At 48.0% G+C, this 17788-nt stretch overlaps 1 protein-coding gene across 1 annotated transcript in view; it reads right to left on the bottom strand.

Annotated features, from left to right (window-relative positions):
* Window positions 1-16975, bottom strand: part of LOC140408276 (G-rich sequence factor 1-like) — a 32331-nt gene extending 15356 nt beyond the window's left edge. The window contains exons 1-3 of the mRNA XM_072495253.1: window positions 16708-16975; window positions 7363-7513; window positions 5010-5165 (exon numbers count right to left, since the gene is read on the bottom strand). Coding sequence (XP_072351354.1) covers window positions 5010-5165; window positions 7363-7513; window positions 16708-16896 — 496 coding nt within the window. The 5' untranslated portion in view covers window positions 16897-16975. The remainder of the gene's footprint in view (window positions 1-5009; window positions 5166-7362; window positions 7514-16707) is intronic.
* Window positions 16976-17788: the final 813 nt, after the last annotated feature.

Consider the following 17788-nt stretch of genomic DNA (forward strand, 5'->3'; position numbering starts at 1 on the left):
ACAGACAGTGACCCAAGCCGGGAATCAAACTTGAGACCCTGGAGCTATGAAGCAATTGTGCTGCCCACAATGCTACCGTGCTGTCCACAATGCTACCTTGCTGCCCACAATGCTACCGTGCTGTCCACAATGCTACCTTGCTGCCCTTGGTTCCTTGGGGCTGGTTCAGCTTATGTGATAAGCTGAACCAGTCCCACACAATGATGTTGACCAAGTATCAAGGACACTGGGAGAAATGTTGATCAGAAGATTTGTGAGTTTCTTGTGATTTGATCACAATCTAAACAGAAGCTTGGGAACTGATGTGCTTAGTAACATCTCAGAGAATAAACTACTTTAAAGTTTATTTCGATTGATGATGCTGCCATGTTGGTGGAAATTGGCCTATTGTTATAAATGAAACTTTACAGAATTTACAGCACAGAAATCGCCCATTTGGCCTAACTGCTTGGCACTGCTGTTTACGCTCCACAGGAGCCTCCTCCCACTCCCCTCTCCATCAGCCTATCCTACTATTCCTTTCTCCCTCAAGTGTTTATCCAGCTTCCCCTTAAACGCATCGCAGCTACTCATTTCAAATACTCCCTGTGGGGGTGATTTCCACATTCTCCCCACTCTGGGTAAAAAAATTTCTCCTAAAGTCCTGACTAGATTTATGACCCCCAGGTTGTGCTCACTCAATCTTTTCCCCATCCACCCTATCAAAGCTCTTCATAACTTTGAAAGATCCTGATCAGGTCGCCCTCATTCTATTATTTTCTGTTCAGTCATTCCAGATATTCATATCCTCTCAGTTTTGGTATCATTCTATTAGTACCCATGCAAGAACATGCGTGTACTGGGACTGGGTAAAGTTATAAAATCACTGATGCGGGGGCGGCATGTGATTAGCACTGGGACTACGGCACTGAGGACCCAGGTTCGAATCCCGGCCCTGGGGCACTGTCCGTGTGGAGTTTGCACATTCTCCCCATGTCTGCGTGGGTTTCACCCCCATAACTCAAAGATGTGCAGGTTAGGTGGATTGGCCACGCTAAATTGCCCCTTCATTGTGAAAAAAAAAAATTGGGTTTAAAAAATGTGAAATTTAAAAAATAAATAAAATCACTGATGCTACGTCAACAGTTTAATGTGGCCAATGATTAACGATGTTTAAACACAGATCAGACATAAAGCTCACTCTATTCAATATACTACCGCGGCAGTGTGGATCTCCTGTACAGTGGCAAAATACTGCAGATGTTGAAAAGCTGGAAGACCAATTGAAATCCTCAGGAAATCAGGCAGATCCATTGGCATCTCTCCGTAGATCTGCCCTATCTGCTGAGATTTCTAGCATTTTCTGGGGTTTAGATTTTAAACATCATGTAGGTTTGGCTCTTTATTGCTAAGTAGACTGCTTTGCATTCCAAAGCAAGCTATCTCTACTCGCATCCAGAAAAATACCAACACAACAAAATCAGGCCATTCAGCCCAGTGGGTTTCTGCTGGCCCTTTTCTCCACGTCGCCTACTATAATGCCAAACAGCTGCTTCTTCGAGCGACGGCTAACACTGGTTTATTTTTAACTTGCACCTCAGAGCAACTTGATCCAAGCTCACAAAATCTGACTGTTACACCAAAGACAAATGCATGTTTTATTTCAATTGCCAGAGTTGCTAAATATTAAATTTTTAGAAACATTATTTACATGTGGTTCCCACTGAGCGTGTCAAAGTACCACAGGACATGGTCTTCCAAGCATGTTTGCAGGGCAGAAGCACAATAACCGGTGACAAAAGTCAGTAATCACAGAACCATTCCAGCTCCCATTTCTTTCGCTCTTCACCGAGCTTTCAGGATGTTGCCTTGCAAACCCAGCCTCTCCCTCCCATTCCCCAGGCAGACGGAACAAGCACCACACAACAGCACCCTTGGGATTGCTGCAGCAAAGGGGAAAAAAGGCTGAGTGCAGTGACAACACATGGGAGACTCTGCTATGTATCTGGCACAACACAATGAGAGCTCATTATGCGAGTAGATTAAGAGGAGGACATACAGCATCAGTCCTGGGGAAAGTGGGAGCTGTACCACTGGTTAGGTCTACTCCTGAACATTGCTGGGCTTGGTGTTCTAGCGAGCCACATAAGTAGGGAAGTACAGAAGAATTTAAACTAAATAGTGGGAGCAAGGGGGATGTTGCGGTTAGCTAGTGTAGATGCAAGGCAAGAGAGAAAGATACTAATATGAGGAATGATAAACAGACCATGATAGGAAGGGACAGAGAGCAAAAATCTAAGAGTAAGCCAGCAAATAAGACCAGAGGTTACAAAAATAATAAATAAATGAACAAAACTAAAAGCTCTGTATCTAAATTCTGTATCGTTGTACTCTATATGGAGGACCCACTATCCGTGGTTAACTAAAAAAGTTAAAGATAGTAACAAACTTAAAAGAAAAAGCATACAATTGCGCAAAGATGGATAGGTCAGAAGATTGGGCAGAATATAAGGAGAAGCAAAGAATGACTAAAAGATTAATAAGGAGGGAAATATTGGAAGTACGATAGAAAACCAACTAGAAATATGAAGACAGATCGTACGAGTTTCTATTGATATTTAGCACAGGGCTAAATCGCTGGTTTTGAAAGCAGACCAAGGCAGGCCAGCAGCACAATTCAATTCCCGTAACAGCCTCCCCGAACAGGCGCCGGAATGTGGCGACTAGGGGCTTTTCACAGTAACTTCATTTGAAGCCTACTTGTGATAATAAGCGATTTTCATTTCATTTCATTTCAGTGAGCGTTAGTTCGATAGAAACTGAGTCTGGGGAATTAATAATGAAAAATAAGAAGATGGCAGCTGAATTGACACGTATCTTGTATTGGTGTTCACTATAGAGGATACAAGTAACATCCCTAAAATAGCTGTACGTCAAGAATTGAAAGGGAGGGAGGAATTCAGGAAAATTACAACACCAGGGAATTGGTACTGAACAAATTGTTGGGAGTTACAGGCCGACTATTCCCTGAATCCTGATGAATTTCATCCTATGGGTCTGAAAATAAGTGGCTAGTGAGATAGTTGATGTGTTAGTCTTAATTTTCCAAAATTCCCTAGATTCAGGGAAGGTTCCATTCGATTGGAAAATAGCAAATGTAAACTCCATTATTCAAAAAGGGAAGGAGAGAGAGAGCAGGAAATTACAGGCTTAAAGTTAAATGTCTGTCAGAGGCAAAATGTTAGAATTTACTATTAAAGTTGTAGCAGGGCACTTCGAAAAATTCACAGGAACCAGGAACCGTCAACATCGTTTTGGAAAGGGAAATCATGCTGAACGAATTTATGGGAATTCTTTGAAGGAGTCACATGTGCTGTGCATAAAGGGGAACCGGTGGATGTACTGTAATTCAATTTCTAGACGGCATTTGATAAGGTACCTGATCAAAGGTTATTGCAGAAAATAAAAGCTCATGGTGTAGGGGGTTATATATTGGCATGGAAAGAAGATTGACTAGCGAACAGCAAACAGAAAATTGGCATAAATGGCTCTTTTTTGGGTTGGCAAGATGTGCCACAGGGATCAGTGCTGGGGGCTCAACTTTCCACGACGAAAGAGAAAATGCTGGAAAATCTCAGCAAGTCTGGCAGCATCTGTAGGGAGAGAAAAGAGCTAACGTTTCGAGTCCAATGACTCTTTGTCAAAGCTTTTCACAAACTTTTCACAATTTATTTAAATAACTTGGATGAAGGGACTGAAATTATGATTGCTTAATTTGCTGACGACACAAAAGATAGGTAGGAAAGTAAGTTGTGAAGAGGACATAAGGAGGCTACAAAGGGACAGAGATAGGTTAAATGAATGGACAAAGATCTGGCAAATTGAGTGTAATGTGGGCAAATATGAAATTCTCCACTTTGACACTAAGAATAAAAGCACATTATCTAAATGGTGAAAGGTTGCACAGCTCTGAAATGCAGAAGGATCTGGGTGTCCTAGTGCATGAATCACAAAAGGCTAGTATACAGATACAACAAGTAATTAAGAAAGTTAATAGAATGTTATCATTTATTGCATGGGGAATTGAATACAAAAGTCATTAGGTTATGCCTCAGTTATACAGGACATTGGTGAGGCCATATCTGGAATATTGCGTACAATATTGGTCCCCTTAGTTAAGGAAAGATGTAAATGTGTTGGAAGCAGAGAATAGCAGGAATGGGCATGCTTTTTAATGAAGGAAGATTGGACAGGCGAGGATTGCATCCGCTGGGGTTTAGAAGAGTAAGAGGCAACTTGATTAAAACATACAAGACCCTGAGCGGTATTGACAGGGTGCACGTGGAGAGGAGGTTTCCTCTTGTTGGAGAATCTAGAATTAGGGGTCACTGTCTGAAAATATGGGGTCGCTCTGATAAGACAGAGATGAGGAGAAATGTTTTCTCTCAGATGGTCATTGTGGAATTCTCTTCCTCAAAAGGCATTTGAAGCAGAATCTTTAAATATATTTAAGGCAGAGCTGGATAGATTCTCGATAAACAAGGGCTGAAAGATATCGGGGGTAGGCGGGAATGTGGAATTGAGGGTACAATCAAATCAATGGAGCAGAATCGTGGAGCTGTGAGGCCTATTCCTGCTGCTAATCTGCATGTTGGTCTGTACATTTAATTGGCAAAAGAACCAGAGAAACAAATGAGGAGAACTTATTTTTGACCAAGCGTGTAATTATCTGAACTACATTGCCTGAAAGGGCGGTGGAAACAGATTCAACATTTCCCTTTCAGAAGGGAAGCGGATCAATACACAAGGAGAAATCTACAGGGCTGTGGGTAAAGAGCAAGAGTGCACTAACTGGTTAGCAGTTTCAAATAAGTGATCAATGGGCCGAATGGACCTCTTCTGTGCTGTCCGATTCTATTGGAGAAGAACAGATTTCATAAACAGACGCGTAAGCCTACTTGTGACATTAATAAAGGTTATTATTAGATGTGCCAGGTAATCCAGGATTCTGAAGTTCATTTTCAATGTACCTTCAATATAACGCTGCCCCAAGTACTTCCTGTGCTTTTCCAGAGCTTTTTTCACGTCATCCGCAGATTTGAGTTCAACAATTGCCTCTCCGCTTGGCTTTCCACCTCTGCTGCATAGGAAGTGCACCCCTTTAACGCCATCCACAACACCGCAATCTAATTCAGAGGAACAAAAGGACACATGGAAGAGGCCCAGCATAAAACAGGACTCCCAGCCAGCAAAACAGGTGTTACTGAACTGTGAACATATGTGTACACATTATTAATGACTCATTGGGAGCAACATGGCTGGCTGTTGGAAAATTATGCTGATCTGGCAAGATGAAGAGGGGGTTGGTAGAGATTCATGTGCAGCATAAACTAGGGAATTTGCTCAGTAACTTGATTGCAGTGTTAATGTAAGTCTACTTGTGACAATAATAAAGATTATTATAATAAACATCAGCACAGAGCAATGGGGCCAAATGATCTGTAGAAGATGTAAATTCTACTAAATTCTGGAATCTCAGAATGCACCATACTACATGGTCTGGCAGGTCCTGCGATGTTCTCAATCTGTCTAACACTCCTCTGGTTTGCCGAGTGTACATTTTTGTCATTATTATTGATTTGGAGCAACAGAAGCATCATAGTCTTCATAGAATTTACAGTGCAGAAGGAGGCCAGTCGGCCCACCAAGTCTGCACCGGCTCTTGGAAAGAGCACCCTACCCAATGTCAACACCTCCACCCTATCCCCATAACCCAGTAACCTCACCCAACACAAAGGGCAATTTTGGACACGAAGGGCAATTTATCATGGCCAATCCACCTAACCTGCACATCTTTGGACTGTGGGAGGAAACCGGAGCACCCGGAGGAAACCCACGCACACACGGGGAGAACGTGCAGACTCCACACAGAGTGACCCAAGCCGGAATCGAACCTGGGACCCGGGAGCTGTGAAGCAATTGTGCTAACCAGAATGCTACCGTGCTGCCCATTCTCTGCCCAAAAAGGTCTAGACAGGAAATTGTCTGTCAGATCAAAAATGAATAATTCACTGAGCGAATTCAGATTTAATATGGCTAGCACATTGATTTTTTTTAAATAAATTTAGAGTACCCAATTCATTTTTTCCAATTAAGGGGCAATTTAGCGTGGCCAATCCACCTACCCTGCACATCTTTAGGTTGTGGGGGCAAAACCCACGCAAACACGGGGAGAATGTGCAAACTCCACACGGACAGTGACCCAGAGCCGGGATCGAACCTGGGAACTTGGCGCCGTGAGGCTGCAGTGCTACCACTGTGCCACGGTGTTGCCCTTGGCTAGTACATTGGGCCAACAGGGGCCTCGGTTTTGAGTGGTCTGAAAAACAGCACCTTTGGCAACGCAACACCCCATCACAACTTCACTGGAGTGTCAACTGTCAATTATTCACAACGTATCTGATCATGGCAGCAGTGGGGGGTGACAGGGGAGACGTCACAGTCGAGACTGAATCTCTTCTCTACCTGGTAACCACTTAGAGACATTTCCAGCATGGGTTGCTGGGTAGTAATCTGGATTATTAGCCAAGGGGAGCAGAGCAAAAGTCAGCTGCACCTCCACCAACTCCGCAGAGATCGACGATTGTACCTGGGACTCGCCGAAAAGCTGAGCTAACTCTGAGAGAGACAGGAATTTCCAGTTTATGACTGTCTGGCATCGGCAGAAAACCACAATGACAAAACCTGCATTTACTTCGCTTCACAACAGTGTCATCAAACACCACCCCACATAGGAGAGGTAGAGGGAGTTAATTTTAAACATTATCTTTAAAGAGATGGGTGACTTTCATTCAGGAATGAATTCCAGAACTTGGGGCCTTGTCAGCTGAAGGGACAACAACCAATTGCTGCCTCAGCCAAGTGGGGAAGGCTCAAAGGTGGAGGAGCGCGTGACCCCCGGGGGTAGGAAATGTTCCCCCTAAGATGTGCAGCCATGAAGCAAATGTCCCCACACGGGGGACACAGATTCTCTCCTCATAATTTTGCAATTACGCCCAATTGCAAAAAAAAAAACCAGCCGCTCGCACAAACCCCAGAAACTGAGGGGGAAAGCTGGTTATACGGCTGGAGAAAATTTCAAAAATAGGGATGAATATTTGTGGATGAGGATAAAAATGTTAAGACTGTTGGACCAGGAACCCATCTAGATCAGTGAGCAGAGAGGTACTTACACACTCCTCAGCAAAACATTACGACACAAAGTGAGTGGCACAACAGGTTTTTTTAAAAACAGCTCTTCATTAACCAGCTGTCATGGTGCCACCAGCCTCGTGGGAGAGAAAGTAAATAGGGAGGCTATCTAGATTTTAGTGAATGCCTTACCTGAGAAAAATCCCAACACATCTTCTGCAGAGCAGGACCATGGCAGACCTCGAGCCCTCACGACAAACACATTGCTCTCCATTTCTACTGGAGTTGGGACATAGTCAGAAAGTGAGGGATAGTCTTCCTCTTGGTAAGGTTGGAATGTGTCCTGCGGGAGATTATTTAAAAAGACACAAACAAGGAATAAAGCACAGTTACTGGTTACAATCAGCACAGCAAACTGGAAACACACAGTTAACGGCTAATATATGTCTCAGGCCATTCGGCAACTAGTTACAAAAACTGCGAGTGGTCCCAAACTCCAGCGAAACTTTGCCCAGCTTTGGTCTGCAGAGTACATTTCTGTGGAATGAAAACTGTGGTTCTCGAGTTCATTTTGTTTTTAAAACCTAGCAAATTAACAAACAAAAGAGCTGAGAATACCATGAGCAGTCTGGTAAAGGATAGCCCCTCTTTTCAGCAAAACACTAAAGGGAAGATGAAAGATAGCACAGTGGTTAGCACTGTTGCTTCACAGCTCCAGGGTCCCAGGTTCGATTCCCGACTTGGGCCGCTGTCTGTGTGGAGTCTGCACGTTCTCCCCGTGTCTGCGTGGGTTTCCTCCGGGTGCTCAGGTTTCCTCCCACAAGTCCCGAAAGATGTGCTGTTAGGTGAATTGGACATTCTGAATTCTCCCTCTGTGTAATGTGACTTGAAAACTTACAATCAAACTGCATAAGAATGAGCTTCATCATGGATTCTGCTTTCGTTTTATTCTTTGACCAATGCGGGCATCATTGGCTGGGCCAGCATTTGTTGGCCATCGTTAATTGCCCTGGAACTGAGTAGCTTGCTGGGTCATTTCAGAGGACATTTAAGCGTCAACCACATTGCTGTGGGTCTGGAGTCACATATAGGCCAGACCGGGTAAGGACGGCAGATTTCTTTCCCTAAAGGACATCAGTGAACCAAATGGGTTTTTACAACGGTCGATGATGGTTTAATGGTCACCGTTACGGAGGTGAATCAGATTTTATTAATTGAATTTAAATTCCATCATCTGCTGTGCTAGGATTTGAACAAGTGTCCCCAGACCATCAGCCTGGGCCTATGGATTACAAATTCAGAGATGTTACCACTACAGCGCCATCGCTCCTGCTTAGCCAGATTGAATGTAAACGTTTTGTCAGTCGGGTCTTTGTGTGGAAGGATCCATTGATGCTGCAGCAGTTAGTTGTTATTGGGAAGCTGGTACTGAAAACAGAGCTGGTGTACAAACATGTACGGGTGGGGCTGAATCTCGGAGGTCGGGATCGAAGGCAAGTGCTGGCAAAGGCAAGAATGTTAGGGTGTACTGGGCACGAGAGGACAGAGTAATGGGTGTGAGTAGTGTGGGCAGATGACACCAAGATTGGTGGCACAGTGGATAGTGAAGAAGGTTATCTAGGATTGCAACGGGATCTTGATCAATTAGGCCAGTGGGCCGACGAATGGCAGATGGAGTTTAATTTAGATAAATGTGAGGTGATGCATTTTGGCAGATCGAATCAGGCCAGGACCTACTCAGTTAATGGTATGGCGTTGGGGAGAGTTATAGAACAAAGAGATCTAGGAGTACAGGTTCATAGCTCCTTGAAGGTGGAGTCGCAGGTGGACAGGGTGGTGAAAAAGGCATTCGGCATGCTTGGTTTCATTGGTCAGAACATTGAATACAGGAGTTGGGACGTCTTGTCGAAGTTGTAAAAGACATTGGTACGGCCACACTTGGAATACTGTGTGCAGTTCTGGTCACCCTATTATAGAAAGGATATTATTCAACTAGAAAGAGTGCAGAAAAGATTTACTAGGATGTTACCGGGACTTGATGGTTCGAGTTATAAGGAGTGGCTGGATAGACTGGGACTTTTTTCCCTGGAGCGTAGGAGGCTTAGGGGTGATCTTATAGAGGTCTATAAAATAATGAGGGGCATAGATAAGGTAGATAGTCAACATCTTTTCCCAAATGTAGGGGAGTCTAAAACTAGAGGGCATAGGTTTAAGGTGAGAGGGGAGAGATTCAGAAGGGCCCAGAGGGGCAATTTCTTCACTCAGAGGGTAGCGAGTGTCTGGAATGTGCTGCCAGAGGTAGTAGTAGAGGTGGGTACAATTGTGTCTTTTAAAAAGCATTTAGATGGTTACATGGGTAAGATGGGTATAGAGGGTTATGGGCCAAGTGCGGGCAACTGGGACTAGCTTAATGGTAAAAACTGGGCGGCATGGACTGGTTGGGCCGAAGGGCCTGTTTCCATGCTGTAAACTTCTATGATTCTATAAATGAGGCATTCTGAACAAGTTGCAGTTTATGGAGGGTGAAAGCAGACGGAGAGAGGATAACGAAACATAGTTTGGAGGTGCTAAAGGTATAAATTAGGACTTTAATATGAGAGAGAGAACAATCAGAGGCAGGGCAAGATTATGGTGCAAAGTTAGTGCCGACTCACTACTCAGGGGCAATTAGGGATGGGCAATAAATGCTGGTCTTGCAAATGACAATCACATCCCACGGGCAAATATAAAGGGCTGACAAAGAGTTAGAAGAACAGAAAATTAAAGTTGTGTGTTATAGAAAGTAGTGCACACTTCCAGACAATATTGCTGAAATGAATGAGGTGGTGAAGGGTGGACTCCAAAAGCAACCCGGATGTGAAGCTGAACCCATAAGACCATTAGACATCGGAGCAGAATTAGCCCATTCGGCCCACCGAGTCTGCTCTGCCAGTCAATCATGACTGATTTTTCTCTTCACCATTCTCCTGCCTTCTCCCCATAACCCCTGATCCCCCCTTTAATCAAGAACCTATCTATCTCTGTCTTAAAGACACTGTGATTTGGCCTCCACAGCCTTCTGCGGCAACAAGTTCCACAGATTCACCACCCTCTGGCTGAAGAAATTCCTCCTCATCTCTGTTTTAAAGAATCGGCCCATCAGTCTGATGATGCTCTTGGTTTCTTAATAATCTTTTATTGTCACAAGTAGGCTTACATTACCACTGCAATGAAGTTATATGAAAACCCCTAGTCGCCACATTCCGGCACCTGCTCGGGTACACAGAGGGAGAATTCAGAATGTCAAAATTAAATCCTCAAATTAATCCCACTGTCCCACTCTCCCCATAGCCCTGTATCAATACCAAACTAATCCCATTGCTCCACTTCCTCCCTTAGTCTTGTATCAACGCCAAAGTAATCCTGCTGCCCTGCTCTCCACATAGTCCTTGTGAGGAATGCAAATTAGTGATAGTGAAACATTGCAGGTTTTTGCAACACAGAGAGTTCCTGCAAGTTGTTCGGACTCATTTGAAATGGTTGATTCCCTCTCACTGGCCGAACCAGAATACTAGTGAAAACATCCTCTCCACGTCCACTCTATCCAGGCCTCTCAGTATTCTCTAAGTTTCAATAAGATCCCCCCCTCATCCTTCTAAATTCCAACGAGTACAGACGCAGAGTCCTCAACCGTTCCTCATAAGGACAAGCTCTTCATTCCAGGGATTGTTATTGCAAACCCCCTTTCCAAGACTAGTTCATTGTTAGCCATAACGTGAAATAACACGCTGACATATTAATACCTCACCCTGCCCCTCGCGCTTGCTGCGTCTGACAACATCTCCATTTCAAAATTCTCACTCTGCTTTCAAATCTCTCCGTGGCCTTGCCGCTCCCTATCTCGGTGACCTCCTCCAACCCCACACTCCTCCACCTCAGGCCTTCATCTGCCCGGGATTGAAACCCCGGAACACCCTAACACCGTCCCTCATAACCACCCTCTCCCGTTCTCTAAGGCCATCCTCACAACCTGCCTCTTTAACTGAGTGTTTGAACATCTGAACTAATATCTCCTTATGTATTCGGTGTTCAATTTTCTTCCATATTTGCCCCAGTGAAGCACTTTGATATTTTACAACATTAAATTCTACACATAAAACATTAAATTCTATATGTAAATACAAGTTGCAGTTACATAAACAATATTTACCCAATAAATAAGGCCATATATTACACATACAATACATTAATGTACAATATACTATGTTTATATCAGTAACAGTGTATATGAGTGTGGGTGTTGAGGGTTGGTGTATATGAGTGCGGATGTTGGGGGTGTATACTAGTGGGGGCGCCGAGAGCGGGGGCGCCGAGAGCGGGGGCGCCGAGAGCGGGGGCGCCGAGAGCGGGGGCGCCGAGAGCGGGGGCGCCGAGAGCGGGGGTGCCGAGAGCGGGGGCGCCGAGAGCGGGGGCGCCGAGAGCGGGGGCGCCGAGAGTGTGGGTGTATGAGCGTGTGTGTATGAGCGTGTGTGTATGAGCGTGTGTGTATGAGCGTGTGTGTATGAGCGTGTGTGTATGAGTGTGTGTATGAGTGTGTGTGTATGAGTGTGTGTGTATGAGTGTGTGCATGAGTGTGTGCATGAGTGTGGGTGTGTATGAGTGTGGGTGTGTATGAGTGTGTGTGTGTATGAGTGTGGGTGTGTGTATGAGTGTGTGTGTGTGTGTATGAGTGTATGAGTGTAGGTGTGTATGAGTGTGTGTGTGTGTATGTGTGTGTGTATGAGTGTAGGTGTGTATGAGTGTGTGTGTGTGTGTATGAGTGTGTGTGTGTATGTGTGTGTGTATGAGTGTGGGTGTGTATGAGTGTGTGTGTGTGTGTATGTGTGTGTGTATGAGTGTAGGTGTGTATGAGTGTGTGTGTGTATGTGTGTGTGTATGAGTGTAGGTGTGTATGAGTGTGTGTGTGTGTGTATGAGTGTGGGTGTGTATGAGTGTGTGTGTGTGTGTATGTGTGTGTGTATGAGTGTAGGTGTGTATGAGTGTGTGTGTGTAGGTGTGTGTACGAGTGTGGGTGTGTACGAGTGTGGGTGTGTACGAGTGTGGGTGTGTACGAGTGTGGGTGTGTACGAGTGTGGGTGTGTACGAGTGTGGGTGTGTACGAGTGTGGGTGTGTACGAGCGTGGGTGTGTACGAGCGTGGGTGTGTACGAGTGTGGGTGTGAACGAGCGTGGGTGTGAACGAGCGTGGGTGTGAACGAGCGTGGGTGTGAACGAGCGTGGGTGTGAACGAGCGTGGGTGTGAACGAGCGTGGGTGTGAACGAGCGTGGGTGTGAACGAGCGTGGGTGTGAACGAGCGTGGGTGTGAACGAGCGTGGGTGTGAACGAGCGTGGGTGTGAACGAGCGTGGGTGTGAACGAGCGTGGGTGTGAACGAGCGTGGGTGTGAACGAGCGTGGGTGTGAACGAGCGTGGGTGTGAACGAGCGTGGGTGTGAACGAGCGTGGGTGTGAACGAGCGTGGGTGTGAACGAGCGTGGGTGTGAACGAGCGTGGGTGTGAACGAGCGTGGGTGTGAACGAGTGTGGGTGTGAACGACTGTGGGTGTGAACGACTGTGGGTGTGAACGAGTGTGGGTGTTGGGAGTTTGTGTATATGAATGCGGGTGTTGGGGCGTGTGTATGAGTGTGGATGTTGGAGGTGCATGAGTGTGGGTGTTGGGGGTGTGTGTATAGGAGTGTGGGTGTGTGTATAGGAGTATGGGTGTTGGGGGTTTGTGTTTATGAATGTGGGTGTTGGGGCGCGTGTATGAGTGTGGATGTTGGGGGTTTTATGAGTGTGGGTGTTGGGGGTGTGTGTATAGGAGTATGGGTGTTGGGGGTTTGTGTATATGAATGTGGGTGTTGGGGCGCGTGTATGAGTGTGGATGTTGGGGATGTATATGAGTGTGGGTGTTGGGGGTGTGTGTATAGGAGTGTGGATGATGAGTGCATATGTACATGAGTGTGGATGTTGAGGGTATGTGTGTATGGATGGTTGGATGGATTTGTTTATTGTCACGTGTACCGAGGTACAGTGAAAAGTATTTTTCTGCGAGCAGCTCAACAGATCATTAAGTACATGGGAAGAAAAGGGAAGAAAAGGGCAACACAAGGTATACAATGTAACTACATAACAGAAGCATACAGGGTGTAGTGTTAATGAGGTCAGTCCATAAGAGGGTCATTTAGGTATCTGGTAATAGTGGGGAAGAAGCTGTTTTTGAGTATATGTATACGAGTGTGGATGGTGAGGGTATGTGTATATGAGTGTGGGTGCTGTGGGTAGATGTATATGTGTATATGATTGTGAGCGATGAGGTTATGTGTATAGGAGTGTGGGTGTTGGGTGTGTATAGGAGAGTGGATGATGAGTGTATATGTATATGAGTGTGGATGTTGAGGGTATGCATGGATGTTGAGGGTATGCGTGTATGTGTATATATGAGTGTGGATGATGAGGGTATGTGTATACGTGTATATGAGTGTGGGTGTTGGGGGTGTGTACATGAGTGTGGGTGTTGGGGAGGTGTACACGAGTGTGGATGATGGGGGTTTGTGTATATGAGTTGGGTCTTGTGGGTGTGTGTATGATGGTGGGTGTTGGGGATGTGTGTATACGAGTGTGGGTGTTGGGGGGGGGCGGTGTATGATTGTGGGTGTAGGGGATGTGTGTATATATGAGTGTCGCTGTTGGGGGGGGGTGTATAGGTGTGTGGGAGTGTATATACGAGTGTGGGTGTTGGAGGATGTGTATGGGTGTGGATGTTGCGGGTGTGTAAATGAGTGTGGGTGTTTACATAGACATAGATTAACATAGAATTTAGTGCAGAAGGAGGCCATTCGGCCCATCGAGACTGCACCGGCTCTTGGAAAGCACCCTACCCAAGGTCAACACCTCCACACGATCCCCATAACCCAGTCACACCACCCAACGCTAAGGGCAATTTTGGACACTAAGGGCAATTTATCATGGCCAATCTACCTAACCTGCACATCTTTGGACTGTTGGAGGTGTGTATACGGGTGTGGGTGTTGGGGTGTGTGTATACACGAGTGTGGGTGTTGGAGGATGTGTACGGGTGTGGATGTTGTGGGTGTGGGTGTTGGGGGTGTGTATACGATTGTGGGTGTTGGGGGTGTTTGTATAAGAGTGTGGGTGTGTGTATATCAGTATATATGTTGGGGGTGTGTATACGATTGTGGGTGTTGGGGGTGTGTACAATAATAATCGCTTATTGTCACAAGTAGGCTTCAGTGAAGTTACTGTGAAAAGCCCCTAGTCGCCACATTCCAGCGCCTGTTCAGGGAGGCTGGTACGGGAATTGAACCTGCGCTGCTGCTTTGTTCTGCATTATAAGCCAGCTGTTTAGCCCACTGTGCTAAACCAGCCCCTACGAGTGTCATATAAGAGTGTGGGTGTTGTGGGTGTGTGTTGGGGATGTGTGTATACGAGTGTGGGTGTTGTGGGGGATGTATGAGTATATGGGTGGGTGCATATGGAGGGTTGTGTGTTTGGGGGAGGGGGGTGTATGGGTCTTGGGAGGGGTGTATGGGTCTTGGGGGGTGTATAGGGGGGGGGTATAGGAGTGTGGGTGTTGTGGAGGGGGGGGGGAAGGTGTATATGACTAGGGGGTGTATACGAGTGTGGGTGTTGTGGGGGATGTGTACAGGCGTGTTTTATGTGTGTATATGGGGGGGGGGTCTATACAGGAGGTGTCTATATGGGGGGTGTGTGTGTATATGAAATGAAATGAAAAATGAAAATCGCTGATTGTCACAAGTAGGCTTCAAATGAAGTTACTGTGAAAAGCCCCTAGTCACCACATTCCGGCACCTGTTCGGGGAGGCTGGTACGGGAATTGAACCGTGCTGCTGGCCTGCCTTGGTCTGCTTTCAAAGCCAGCGATTTAGCCCAGTGAGCTAAACCAGCCCCAATGAGTATGGAGGGTATATGGAGGGTTGTGTGTTGGGGGGGGGGGGGGGGGTGTATATATGGGGGGTGTATGAGTGTGGGTGTTGTGGGGGAGGTGTACAAGCGTGTTTGGTGTGTATATACGGGGGGGGTGTATATGGAGGGTTGTGTGTTGGGGGGGTCTATAAGGGGGGGGTGTATATGGAGGGGGGGTGTATATGGAGGGGGGGTTGTTGGGGGGGTGTATATGAGGGGGGTGTATATGAGGGGGGTGTATATGGAGGGGGGGGTTGTTGGGGGGGTATATACGGGGGGTGTATATGAGTGTGGGAGGTGTACAAGCGTGTTTGGTGTGTATATACGGGGGGGTGTATATGGAGGGTTGTGTGTTGGGGGGGTCTATAAGGGGGGGGTGTATATGGAGGGGGGGTTGTTGGGGGGGGTGTATATGAGGGGGGGTGTATATGGAGGGGGGGTTGTTGGGGGGGGTATATACGGGGGGTGTATATGAGTGTGGGTGTTGTGGGGAGGTGTACAGACGTGTTTGGTGTGTATATACGGGGGGGGTGTATATATGGGGGGTGTATATGGAGGGTTGTGTGTTGGGGGGTCTATAAGGGGGGGTGTATATGGAGGGGGGGGGTGTATATGGAGGGGGGGTGTATATGGAGGGGGGGTGTATATGGAGGGGGGGTGTATATGGAGGGGGGGTTGTTGGGGGGGTATATACGGGGGAGAGTGTATATGAGGGGGGGTGTTTATGGAGGGGGGGTTGTTGGGGGGGTATATATGGGGAGGGTGTATATGAGGGGGGGTGTATATGGAGGGGGGGTTGTTGGGGGGGTATATACGGGGGGGGAGTGTATATGAGGGGGGGTGTTTATGGAGGGGGGGTGTTTATGGAGGGGGGGTGTTTATGGAGGGGGGGTATATATGGGGAGGGTGTATATGAGGGGGGGTTGTTGGGGGGGTATATACGGGGGGAGTGTATATGAGGGGGGGTGTTTATGGAGGGGGGGTGTTTATGGAGGGGGGTTGTTGGGGGGGGTATATATGGGGAGGGTGTATATGAGGGGGGGTGTTTATGGAGAGGGGGTTGTGGGGGGGGGTATATACGGGGGGGAGTGTATATGAGGGGGGGTGTTTATGGAGGGGGGGTGTTTATGGAGAGGGGGTTGTGGGGGGGGGTATATACGGGGGGGAGTGTATATGAGGGGGGGTGTTTATGGAGGGGGGGTGTTTATGGAGAGGGGGTTGTTGGGGGGGTATATACGGGGGGAGTGTATATGAGGGGGGTGTTTATGGAGGGGGGGTGTTTATGGAGAGGGGGTTGTGGGGGGGGTATATACGGGGGGAGTGTATATGAGGGGGGGTGTTTATGGAGGGGGGGTGTTTATGGAGAGGGGGTTGTTGGGGGGGTATATACGGGGGGAGTGTATATGAGGGGGGTGTTTATGGAGGGGGGGTGTTTATGGAGGGGGGGTGTTTATGGAGAGGGGGTTGTGGGGGGGGGGTATATACGGGGGGTGTATATGTTGATGTATTTCTCTGGTATGTTGGGGCCAGGCCCGGTCTGTCCTGGACCACATTCCCCGCCAGCAGCACCTTACCTGATGGGAACAGCGGGCGCGCAGGCCGGTCCTGACCGCACCCGAGGCCGAGGCCCCGCTGCGGGCCTGCGGCTCCTTCACTGACACTGCGGGGAAACAGGGACTCCGGCCTCCGGCCACCAGCAGGCTGTAGGTCCGGGACAGGGCGCGCAGATTCAGGAAGACACCGAGCCTGGAGCTGACGGCCATGGAGCCCGGATCGGAGCCCGGACCGAACCGCTCACCGGTGCCCCACCGCCAGCAGCCGCCGCTCCCCGCACTCCACTGAGGCTGCGCCGACCTCCAGAGACAGCGCCACACGCGGCCCGGGAGGCAGACGAGCCACCTCCACACATAGCGCAACCGCTGCCCGGGAGGGCGGAGAGCCACCTCCACACACAGCGCCACCCGCTGCCAGGGAGGGCGGAGAGCCACCTGCACATACAGCGCCACCCGCGGCCAGGGAGCCGCAGAGTCACCTCCACACACAGCGCCACTTGCGGCCAGGGAGGTCGGACAGCCACCTCCACACAGAGCACTCCCTCAGTACTGACCCTCTGACAGTGCAGCACTCCCTCAGTACTGACCCTCTGACAGTGCGGCACTCCCTCAGTACTGACCCTCTGACAGTGCGGCACTCCCTCAGTACTGACCCTCTGACAGTGCGGCGCTCCCTCAGTATTGACCCGCTGACAGTGCAGCGCTCCCTCAGTGCTGACCCTCTGACAGTGCAGCACTCCCTCAGTACTGACCCTCTGACAGTGCAGCACTCCCTCAGTACTGACCCTCTGACAGTGCGGCTCTCCCTCAGTATTGACCCTCTGACAGTGCGGCACTCCCTCAGTACTGACCCTCTGACAGTGCAGCACTCCCTCAGTACTGACTCTCTGACTGTGCAGCTCTCCCTCAGTATTGACCCTCTGACAGTGCGGCACTCCCTCAGTACTGACCCTCTCACAGTGCGGCACTCCCTCAGTACTGACTCTCTGACAGTGCAGCTCTCCCTCAGTATTGACCCTCTGACAGTGCGGCACTCCCTCAGTACTGACCCTCTGACAGTGCAGCACTCCCTCAGTACTGACCCTCTGACAGTGCAGCTCTC

This window comes from Scyliorhinus torazame, chromosome 3 (assembly GCF_047496885.1).
Source record: "Scyliorhinus torazame isolate Kashiwa2021f chromosome 3, sScyTor2.1, whole genome shotgun sequence".
In the NCBI taxonomy this organism is placed as follows: Eukaryota; Metazoa; Chordata; class Chondrichthyes; order Carcharhiniformes; family Scyliorhinidae; genus Scyliorhinus; species Scyliorhinus torazame.